Source organism: Monoraphidium neglectum (genome assembly GCF_000611645.1).
Source record: "Monoraphidium neglectum strain SAG 48.87 unplaced genomic scaffold scaffold00206, whole genome shotgun sequence".
Taxonomy (NCBI): domain Eukaryota; kingdom Viridiplantae; phylum Chlorophyta; class Chlorophyceae; order Sphaeropleales; family Selenastraceae; genus Monoraphidium; species Monoraphidium neglectum.
In genome coordinates, this window is record NW_014013422.1 from 1 (window position 1) to 11172 (window position 11172).

The 11172-nt window shown below is 63.6% G+C and overlaps 3 protein-coding genes across 3 annotated transcripts; 1 reads left to right on the top strand and 2 right to left on the bottom strand.

Moving 5' to 3' along the window:
* Window positions 1–133: 133 nt before the first annotated feature.
* MNEG_1929 (S1 RNA binding domain protein) lies at window positions 134–1448 on the top strand (the record flags this gene model as incomplete). The annotated part of the gene is made up of 3 exons (XM_014049587.1): window positions 134–184; window positions 759–905; window positions 1296–1448. 3 exons carry the CDS (start codon window positions 134–136, stop codon window positions 1446–1448), a joined length of 351 nt encoding a protein of 116 aa, XP_013905041.1.
* A 1430-nt stretch (window positions 1449–2878) lies between these two features.
* On the bottom strand, window positions 2879–6254 carry MNEG_1930 (hypothetical protein; the record flags this gene model as incomplete). The annotated part of the gene is made up of 9 exons (XM_014049588.1): window positions 2879–3032; window positions 3341–3426; window positions 3652–3732; window positions 4201–4321; window positions 4545–4867; window positions 5230–5383; window positions 5656–5724; window positions 5907–6046; window positions 6177–6254. The coding sequence occupies 9 exons, from the start codon at window positions 6252–6254 to the stop codon at window positions 2879–2881; spliced, it is 1206 nt and encodes a 401-aa protein (XP_013905042.1).
* Window positions 6255–6925: 671 nt separating this feature from the next.
* MNEG_1931 (Uncharacterized protein) lies at window positions 6926–10785 on the bottom strand (the record flags this gene model as incomplete). The annotated part of the gene is made up of 8 exons (XM_014049589.1): window positions 6926–7279; window positions 7516–7645; window positions 8001–8130; window positions 8371–8488; window positions 8725–8822; window positions 9072–9288; window positions 9534–9730; window positions 10761–10785. The coding sequence occupies 8 exons, from the start codon at window positions 10783–10785 to the stop codon at window positions 6926–6928; spliced, it is 1269 nt and encodes a 422-aa protein (XP_013905043.1).
* Window positions 10786–11172: the final 387 nt, after the last annotated feature.

Consider the following 11172-nt stretch of genomic DNA (forward strand, 5'->3'; position numbering starts at 1 on the left):
CCCGACCCCAAAGGGCGCCAACCTCCTCGACATCGAGGCCAAGACGGGCGCCAAGCTCATCGTGGCCGACAGCGGGGAGGTGTTCATCTACGCGCCCACGCGGCGCCAGTACGACCACGCGGCTGAGGCCGTGATGGAGGTGGAGGGGCGCAGCATCTCAGAGGGCACCACGTACAGGGTCAAGGTGCGGCCGACGGTTGGGCGCGTTTTGTTGTTGCCGGAGATCGGAGGATTTCTTGTGCGGATGCATGCGTTTTTTTGCATGTCTGTGTCAATTTGTGTGTGTGCGTATATGAGTGTGTGCGCACGCGTGCGTGTGTGAGTGTCAGTGTGTGCACAAGTGTGTGCACAAGTGTGTGCTTGCCCATGAGCGCGCACAGCCGAGCAAACGGGTGCATTGCGCGTTGGCTGCTGCGGGGCTGGAGCGCGTCAACTGCTCAGCAAAGTTGCGCCTCGCATTGGCATGCGCCATGGCCCCGCGACGTTATGCTCAACCCCTCCACAGCCCACCTGCACACACAGACACACACACACACACACACGCACACACACACAAATACACACGCACGCACGCGCGCGCGCACACGCACATGCAAGCACGCACGCACACACACACACACACTCTCTCTCTATATCTCTCTCTCTCTCTCTCTCTCTCTCTCTCTCTCTCTCTCTGTCTCTCTCAAATACACTCACTCACATCCTCACACTTGCTTCCAATCTCCCACACACCAACCAACCAACCAACCGACCCCCAGGTGTTCAAGGTGAGCGACTACGGCGCCCACGTGCAGCTGCCCAACGGCATGCCCGCCCTGGTGCACATCAGCCAGTGGGCGCACCACCGCGTGCGCGACATCCACGAGGTCGCAGCAGAGGGCATGGAGATCGACGTCCTCTGCAAGGTGGGCCTCTCGGAAAATTTTGAAATTTTAAAATCTCGAAAATTGAAACTTGACAACACGGCGGGGCGGTCCTTATACTCAGCCATGATGTGCGCCACTGAGATGTGCCTGATACTCAGCCATGATGTGCGCCACTGAGAAGTGCCTTACTGGTCGCCGCGTCTGGGGGAGGCGGGACGGGGCCAGCGGCGTCCTGCTTGAAAGTGCGGCGGCTGGCTGGGAGGGACGGGAGGCTGCGGCGTCGCGCAGGGTGTCGGGCACGCGCCGGCGCGCGCCGGCACGCGCGTCGCCGCACGGTGGCGGCCGGGCCGGCCGCTGGCGCCCTGCCCAGCTTGTGCGGGCGGCTGCTGACCGTTCCGCCGTCTTGCCGCCCCCTCGTCTTCCACGCAGGGCCGCGATGCCAAGGGCCTCATCATCCTGAGCCGCAAGGCGCTGCTGCCCGTGCCGCGCGAGCACCGCATGCACCCAAAGCCCAAGCCCATTGCAGCCGCAGCAGTTAAAGAGGCAGTCAAAGAGGCAGCCAAAGAGGCAGCGCCACAGTAGTTCCGTCAGCGTTTCCCAGGGGCACCAGGCGCTGTCTGTTGTGATGTTGTTGGTGCCAGTGCTGTTTTTGTGGCTGTGGTGTTGTTGATGTGTGTGTTGTTGTTTGTGGTGGTGAGGGTGATGGTGATGGCTGTGGAAGCCATCCAGCCGTTTGGGCATGGCCTGGCTGCCTTGAAACCATTTCTCACTATTGCCATGAGGCAGCCCCAGCCAAGACAGGCATTCGAAGGACGATGACAGTGCTTGTCCTTGCACGTAGTGCAGGCTGGTGGCAGGTGGCCTGTGCAGGCACCAATGCAGCGCCGGCACCAGTGCAGCGCCGGCAGTGATACGCCACCGTCACGCACTTTGTCAATTCCTATAGGCACAGGGTCCTCTGCACCGGCTTCTTCCTGAGTGTGCTCCAACACGCACGCGCAGGAGTGCATGTGCGCGCCTGCGCAACTGCTTCTCAGCAGCTACCTTCTCATTGCCGCAATGTCGCATTGGCACTTATGTCTTATCTCACCACGCCCAGGGCAAAGCAGATGGCAGCACAGCAGCGATGACAGCGATACCCGCATACGCCTGATGCAGCCAGGTCATTTGGCAGCAGCACACCAGCAAGGCGGCTGGCAAGGTGGCACCAGGACTCTCACTTACAATTATGATTTGCAATCATCTTAACCAGATGCACAGTTGGCGCGCGCGTGTGTGTGGGTGTGTGTGTGTGTGTTTGCACGCATGCAGGCATGTGTGTGTGTTCATTGTGCGGTGTGGATTAGATTGTCGTTCAGGGTACGGTTATGCTTTGTGACTGGTGGCAAGTAGGCCCCCAGTCCCAGCTGCCTCCCAGGTGTCTTCCAGCTGCCCACCACCAGTGAACTCAGACAGACATTCCATCCAGCATGTTGGGACCTGCAAGTCATGACCCGCACGTGCGCCGCACGCGGTCTGCTGGGCGGACCGCCCCGTCCTCAGGTCAGGCGCAGGCAGCCAGCTTTTGCCGGTTCGTCCCAGTGGGCTGAACCCCATGTGCATGCGGACCCCCTGCCAAAACGTCAGCCCAGCACATCCTCTTTCAAACACCGGCACAAGGGGGGTGCCTGATGCTACTTGGCAGTTGGCTCAGACCGCCGCTCGCAGCACTGCAAGGGGCTCGCTCTGCCGTTCTGCGCTCGCAGCTGAATACGCGTAATGCATTCTAGGCGGTGCGTTACATGAGATTTTGCTAAGCTTGTGGTGATGTCAAGATGTGCGAAAGTCTGCGGGGCTAGCGCTCGTGCCGGGAGCGCTGCCCCTGCGCCGGCGCCTGCGCTGGCGGTGTGCTGGCCCTTCCCAGCTGTGGCGTCCTCTATGCGCGGCAGCCGCGGCCGCCGCCCGCGGCGAGCGTGGGAGGGCGAGAGCTTCCTGCGCCCCAGCGGCCCCGTTGCCCCGTCCGTCATGCCGCCTCATGCGGAGGCGGGCTTGCCGGGCGCAGCCGGCGGCGGGGCCTTCTTAGTCTTGAAGCGCGACGAGGCCTCGGTGTAGAGCCAGGTGCCGGCCAGGGCGATGACCGTGCCGATGAGGGCCTGCTGAGTCAGCGTCTGGTTGAAGAATATGACGCTGCAGGGGGAGGGGGGGTCCAGGGTGCCGGGACAGGTGGGGGCGGGGAGGTGTTGGGCAGGAATGCATGAGTCGACAGCTGCCTTTTTAAGTTGCATCTCCATGTGATGTAACCTGAAATCAGGGGCGCACTGAAGCAAGGCCGACGGCTGCGCAGGCGGGCATCTCAGCATGCCCGTGTGCGCATCTCGCACTTGCATGCCCCATGTTACGCATCAGAAGATTGCATGCACATGCGCACACACATACATACTCATACACATGCATGCAAACACAAGTATACACGCGTGTGTGCACGAGGCTCCCACCTTGAGAAGATGATCACAACGCGCTTGACGACATTGCACACGCCGTGGCTCACAGGGGACACACGCTGGAGGGTGTTGAAGGCAAACTGCGAGCGCGGACGGTTGAAGGTGACGGGCAAGCGCCAGCTGGTCAGAATCAGGCCTCACCAGAACCATGCTGCGCAAGCACGCAATCAAGTCTCCCGCGGTCCCTGCTGAGGGTCCCCGCGTCTCCGGATTCCGCCGCCATCCAGCAGACCGACCACCCACTCCCACGCTGTTGATCCAGCAAACCCACCCCCCCCCCCACTACGCCATTGCCAATTCCATACCTGGTTGTACAGGTGGTAAAGCAGGCCCACGAGGAACAGGTCCAGGTAAAAGCGCGACTCCCCGACCTTGGCGATGGCGGCCTGGGGGGGGGGGGGTGTGGGTCGGTGCAGCGGTGCATAAGAGGTTTGGCGGTTTTTGTGTGTGTTTGTGTGTGTGGGGGGGAGGGGTGTGTGGAGCGCGTTCAACGAGATTCGAGTGTGGGTTGTTGCGCGGTCCTGTGTGCGTGCATGCATGCATGCATGCATGCATGCATGCGTGTGTGGGTGTGTGTGCGCGCGCACGCCTATGTCACGGCTGTGCGTATGTGTGGTGGGTGTGCGCACGAAGGACGTGGTTGCGTGCTGGGAGCTGCTGCCATTGCATGTGTACGTGCGAACAAGCGCGCCGCCGCCAGCACACCAGCTCTCGCCGCTCTCCCACAGCCACTGCTGTGCCAATACAGTGCACAGGCCCCGGGCCCCTCCCTCCGCCGCTCGTTGCGTCCGCACAGCTTGCCATCGTCGCCGCCTGCGGGCCCAAACCGAGGTCCGCCCCCCAAGCCCGCCCACCTGGGCGCCCGCGCCGAGGCCGGCCCCCTCCATCACGAGGGCGATGGGCACGCAGATGAGCATGCTGATGAGCGTGGTGTACGCGTATACTGCCGTGCTGTCCAGGGTCTTGGTCATAGCGCTAAGGGGGGTGGGGGTGGGGGACGACAGGTCACGCAGGCACAGGGCGAGAGGCATCAGGGCGCGCAAATGTGGGCTCGGCTGCGACATTGGCTGCACCGGGACTGCCGAGCAGGCCGCCTGCGCGCCGGACCGCAGTCGTCTCCGCTGCAGCCCGGCCCCGGCAAGCAGCCCGACGCGCTGCGCCAACCCCCTCCCGCCGGCAGCCGGCAAGGGGCACTCACGCCTTGCCCCAGACGGCGCGGAAGCCAAAGGTGAGGTTGGAGAGCATCGCGCTGATGAAGCCCGTCCAGTTGAACGACAGCTCCCCCGCGCTGGCCAGCGCCACACCCGCCATGATGGGCAGCAGCGTCACCACCACAGGCAGCGGCGTCGCCTCGCCCAGCACCAGGCGCGACAGCAGCACGTTGAAGGCCGGCTCCAGGGTCTTGACGGTGTGCGTCAGGCTGATGGCGACGGCGGCAAAGGAGATGTTGGCGGCGATGTGGCCGATGGCGTGCATCGCGGCGGGGCCGAACACCGTGCCAAACTCAGCCTTGCTGATGGCCTGGGGGATCGCGCGTGCATGCATGTGTGTGTGTGTGTGTGCGCGCGAGTGAGTGTGTGCGCACGTGCGTTTGTGTACAACTAGAGAGCGTGCACATGTGTTGTGTTTGTGTGAGCGAGGGGTGCAGATTTGTGCTCACATGCATGTGTGCGCGTGCTGCTGTGACCTGCCCTCCGGAAAGGCGCAGCAGGCTGCAGTCCGGTTCCCCCACGGGCCAGCTGCTGCACCTCTGGCCTCCCGACCAAGTTGGCCTTCACCCTCTACCTCCCCACTCAGCAACCTCCCCCCAAGCCGCGCCGCACGGCGGCTCGCGCGCTCCCATCGCGCGTGCGCCACTGGGCGTGCCCCCGCGCCGGCCGCACCCTGCCGAAGGACCAGCTCTTGAGGCCGAGGAAGTAGGTGGCCGCGCAGTAGGCTGTGCCGACCACGACGTGCACCGTCGACACGGTGTAGGGGAAGGGGAAGTACTTGAAAATAGACTTGTTAAGCAGGTTGAAGTACACGTTGAGCGCGTACCTTGGGGTGTAAGCGGGTGGACGTTCGGCATGGGCAGTTGCGGGAAGGGACGCGGGCGTCGCGCCGCGCCACAGGGCGCATTGCACTGCTGCACGACTTGAGCTGCGCACCGCTCGACGCGGGGTGCTGCCGCTGTTTGTATCCAAGGAAGCCTCAAAGGGCACCATACCAGAGAGCGGGCTTATGAAGCGTCCTGGAGGATCGCTGGGAGCGCTGCCGCACCGTGCGGTGCACTTGTGGCCCAGGCCCTGCCGTGCTGACGAGGGGCTCACCACAGCGCGATGAAGCCCAGGGTCACAGCGGCGGGCGCATTCTTGGCGCCCACAACCTTGGACACGGCCCTGTGACGCGAACAAGGCGCTGCGGCGATCAGCTAGCGCGGAAACAACCGCGTCACCCGGTGGCGACAGGGCAGCGGGGTCGGCGGCCATGTCGCCATGGCAGCGAGGAAGCATCCTGCGCCAAGCCCCGCAGCACGTCGCCCTGCAACCAATGCCACGTGCTTCCAGTCCCGCCTGCTCACGTCTCCAAGGGGTCGAGCTGCTTGGACTCCTCGGCAGCACGCGCGATCAGAGTCTCCTGCCCGCGCTTCTGCTCGGGCTGCACCCACTGACTGGGCTTGATCAGGGGAGCCGCAATGGATCCCCTGCCAATCAGAGGCACCTGCGGGCGAGGAGGGTTTGTCGGATCGTGCTGCTGATGCCGGTGACCCTCCCCCGGAGGCCCCAATCCAGCCTCAACACGGCGGCCGCATCTGGACGTCCCATCCATTCTTTGCGGCCAATACACCTACCTGAGCGGTCCGGCAGGCGAGCAGGGACCGGCTCCGGGTGTTGATCTGGACCCCCAACGGGGCCTTGCTGAGCATCATGGTGAAAATATCCCAAGTGTGTTGCTGTCGAGAATGTCGCAGAACTGTAGACTGTTCAGGCCTTGTCTATGAGCTCGATCAACACCGGAGCGTTTTTTCAACAAGCCCGGGTCGATTGCGGACACTCGGCTAGCAACCTGGGGTGACCTTCTCAAGCCCCTCAGGATACGTAAAATTGTCTTGAGGGACGTTGTGATTCGTACAATTGAGCGCTGCGACGATCAGGCATGGGCCACGGCTGGACGAGCTGGCGGTGTGGCTGCCGCCGCCTGATAAGCGAGGGCCCCTGCCACACCAGTGCGCCGGCAATGCATGCATGAACACATTTCGGTTTTTCAGGTAACAAATACTCACACAGGCTGCATGGCTCGCAGCACAGGCGCGAGCCCAGGCCGTCGCGGCGTCGAGGTTGTTCTTACTGGTTTGACCGAGCCTATCCCAACATCTCCCATTGGTTCACTTGGCCCGCAGCAAAGCAAAATGGCCACTAAAGCAGAAATCAATATTCTCAACATGACGTATGAAAAAGCGCCGCACTGGCGGCCTGCACCACAGCCGAAAAAGAAACCCTGGAGAAGCCAAGAAAGCGCGATCCACGCCGCGAGCACGCGCCCGCGCACCTGCTCGGCCCCCCGCAGCCACGCCCCCCGCGCGGCCCCTGCCCGGCGCCCTCACGCGCACGCGAGCAGGCCGCGGTCGTACAGCAGCTGCCCGATCGCCAGCACCAGCGCCTCCGCATCGTACACGCAGCGCCCCTCTGCATCGCGCGCGCTGTCCACCTCCACCACCTCCCTCACCCCCACCAGCTCCAACGCGTCCCGGTCCACCTCCACGCCCGCCCCCCGCGGCACCGCCACCACGTTCACGTATGTGCCCGCGGGGTGCCGCAGCGGCTGCCCGCGGCGCGCGCGGCGGCGGTTGAGCGCGTCGGTGACGGCGCCGACGATGTCGCTGGCGCGCATGACGCCGTCGTGGGTGCCGGTGCTGCTGGTCTCGCGGTCGTGGCTGCCGTTGAGCAGCAAGATCTGGGAGGGTTTTCAGGGGTGGGTGGCCGCTATTCAGGGTCAGCACGTCCGATGGGTAAGGACAGTGAGCGGTAGGCTGATGCCCAGTGTGCCACAAGTGACAGGCACGAAAAGAGGCGACGGGGTAACCCCTGTGCCTGTCAAGTTTCGACCCTGGGTGCTGTCCCTGGGCCAGCGCAGTCATTTCCGCCGCCCCTCGGCAGGCTTCGCCAGGCCCTTGTGCGCCCCCAGCGCACTTTGAGCGTCTCGGGCCGCGCCGCGATGGCCTCCCCGACGCCGTCAAGGATGAGCGAGGGGCAGATGCTGGTGTAAAGGGACCCGATGCCGTACACAATGGCGTCAGAGCTCTGGATCTCAGAAAGAATCCTGAGAGATGTGTGCGTGAGATGTTGAATGTGTGATAGAGAGAGACTGAGTGAGAGAGAGAGAGACAGATGGTGTGTGTGTGTGTGTGTGTGTGTGTGTGTGTGTGTGTGTGTGTGTGTGTGTGTGTGTGTGTGTGTGCGCGCGCGCACGCGCGTACGGGGGAGAGAAAGGAGAGCTGTGGTTGGTGAGTGACGCGGGAGCAAGGGGCCTGTGAAAGGCCGCAACCGTGCGCGCAGCAGCAGCCTGGAAGAGCGAGCGCTGGTTGCAGGCCTGCAGGAGCGCGGCCGCAAGGCCAAGACAGCAAATGTATTGCTGCCGCGACGGCCACAGCCTCCAAGAGCGCCACGCGCCGCACCTGGGGTTTGGGGGCGGGTACACCTCGTGCTCCTGGCCCGTGCCCTCGTGCGACAAGTAGAACACGCGCCGGATGGGGGACGGCAGCGGCGGGTAGTCCAACGACTTGTCCACCAGCTTGGAGTCGCCGCCTGGGACGTGCATTGACAGGTGCTCAGGTTGGTCAGGCGGTCAGGTCAAGACAGGCCCGCGCCGCAGGGTGCTGGGTGGGGTAGCAGGGCCGCCCAGCTCGGCGGGAGCCAAAGGGAGCCAACACAAGAGCAGGCAGGGGCAGCTGGCCGTCCCCTCCTGGAAGTGGGGTCATGCGGAGGGCGACGCAGGCGGGGCGCGCTGCGGAGCCTGCAGCTCTGCTGCCGGGCGCGGCCTCTCACCGCCGCCGCTGGTGTCCACCGCCGGGTGGCTGATGTTGTTCTGCCCGCGCACCACGGTGCCGTCCTCCAGCTCTGCGCCCAGCGTGATGCGCTCCTCAGTGCAGATCGCGGGGAGCACCTGTCGGACAGATGCAGCGCGAAATGGATGCCTCGGCCGGCGGATCGATCAAACGGGCGCGGGAGCCGTGCATGGGCACCCCGCAAACAGTTGAGACCACCACCTCAGGCAGCGCTCTCAACAGCAACACGTGCACCCCGGCCGGCGCGAGCCCCAAAGTGGCCCGGCCACGGCTCCTGAGCGCGGTGGGTGTCAGCGCGGGGAGGTCAGACCCCAAGGGGGATTGGGACACTCACGACAGAGCCCTCTGGGATGCGCGCCACCCTGCTGAAAAGGAATATTGCAGACTCCAGGGAGCGGAAGAATGTGCGCGCCCCGGCAAAGAAGAAGTTTCCTGAGAGGCAAGGCGCACGAAGACGGGGATGATGGAGGTTGGACTCGGACGCACTGATACCTGCCGCAGATCTTGGTGACGCGTTGGTCTTGGTCTGCTTGTTGAGACAGGACGGCTTTTCCAGATGAAGGATGTTTGAATGACGATCACCGCTGCCGGCGCCCGCCAGGCAGCACTTGAGCCAATTTCAAACCGCCGCTGCTGCCGCCTTTGCAGACGGCACCCCCGAGCGCAGCGCCGCCTGCCCACCTATGCTGCCGTTGCCGAAGTTGAACTGCTCTGTGGAGTGGCTGAGGATTTGCATGTGGAAGTGGATAAGGAAGGCCCGGATCATGTGCTTGTAGGGCTCGCTGACGCCGTCCCACAGGGAGGACTGGCCCTCCACGATCTGGTACCACTCCGCCTTGGCCGCCGCCGAGTCGCCATGCGGCAGGCGGTGGGCGAGCAGCCGCTTTACGGCGCGTGCCTGCGGGCGGCGGGGCCGCGCGAGGGGTTGGACCGGGCAGTGGGGCGGCGGGCGAAGGCTCGCATAGGGGGGGGGGGAGGTCGAAACAGGCACAAGCCAGCCATTCAACGCCTGCGGAAGCGATTTGCGTCTGCACACCTTGCATGACAATACACTGCTGATGCTCGGTACGATCCTGCCATTGCACGGCCGCCGCCAGCTTCCGTGTCCTGCTTATGTCGGCGCCGCGCCGCGGCGCCACGCACCTCCGACCCTTGATCGTCCGCCAGTCGCAGGCACCTGGAACGGATGTCGCCCACCGCGGGGCCGCCCAGCACCCGCACGATCTCCGCCGTGCTCCCGCCGTCGTCCGACACGGGCAGCACGTGTGCCACGCGTGTGGTCAGCTGCCGCAGGTGGCCCGCCAGGCTGTTGAATGCCGTGCCGCCGCTGAACACGACGACTGCAGGGCAACACAGCTCGGCAGTCGCAGTGGACGAGCGACGGGCCGAAACAGGGGCGCGCCGTCTGGAACCGTCGGAGCTGCTGGCATTGTTGACATCTGCCATGTCGTCGTCAGGGTCCCCTGCACGAACAAAGCATGTGCAGCTGTGGATCACAGTGCATCACGTTTGCACCTTGAGCCTGGCACGCAGCGAACCCAGCAGCGCCGCTTCGCTGGTTCGACGCCGCCGCACCTATGCCGCAGAGCTTGCGCAGCAGGCTGTGATCGCTGATATTAGTTGCTGACACTAACGTTTCTTGAATTGCTTGGCGGGTTACTCCTGGCAAGCGGCCAGCGGGCTGCTCTCGCTGCTGACGCCGAGGGCATCCACCGCCCGGCCTGAAATCACGCCTGGATAGCAACCACATCGTTGATTCGCAGATGTACTAGAACCCAATAAGTCCTAGCTTTGCAGGGAGCAGCGGCAGCAAGCGGCATGGATGGAGATCGCCACCGCAGTGCCAGGGATCCTGGGCTGGGATGCTTTCGGCGGTTGCGCCGGAGTTGAGCGCTGCAATATGACTAGCCAGTGATGTGCAGCTCGGAACTGTCTGCGCCTTGACCGCGCCGCAGCACCGCCTCAGCGTTGACTGTGCAGCAGGGCCGACGCTCGGTGGGTTGGAGGCAAAAGACATTGAGAACGCTTGAGCATGAATCAGAAGTATACCTCAACTATCTTGGAGTGTGCGGCAAGCAGCAGAGTGCTCACAGGGAGTGGGGCATCCCTGCCCATTCCACCTGGTATCACAAATCACCTGGCGTGACCGCGAGTCAATCAGAGCGGCATAAAAGGCTTGAGCTCGGGTTACAGGAAAGTACAAGCTTGAAAAGGCGGGGTTGGTCGACGTGTGAGGGTAACCTCAGCTGCAGAGGCCAGTGTGGCTGGGGTGTGGCATCCCAATGGCAGCTCGTACCATCCAATGCTAGGGAGCATGCCACATACCAGCCTCGCCTGCACTTTGCAGCCCAAGGGTGTTCCATGAATTACCTGCCCGTTGCATCAGGGCAGCCATTGCGATTACAGTCTTCCCTCGCTACAGTGAAGCCATTGGGGGTCGGCGGCATGTTCACTATAGCCGGTTTGTTCGCTATCGCGAATAGTGAAATCTGGTAGCTGCTGGTTCGCTGTGGCGGGGGACGTCACAAATCTTAGCATTTGAGGGCTGCTTTGCACTGTATGCCAGCAGCCACACACCAAGCAAGTGTATTTACCAAAATCAGCTCAATGGGGCCAGAGGGGCGGTAGGCTGCCTCGCCGGCTGCCCCACCGGCTGGAAGAAGTTGCGTATGTCCTGCTGCTTGCGCTGCAGCAGGGACGCCACAATCGCCCTATCAAGCCGCTCCTGCATGCTGGCAAGCACAATGCGATCCTCTGGCGTAAAAACACCAGGGGAATCGTC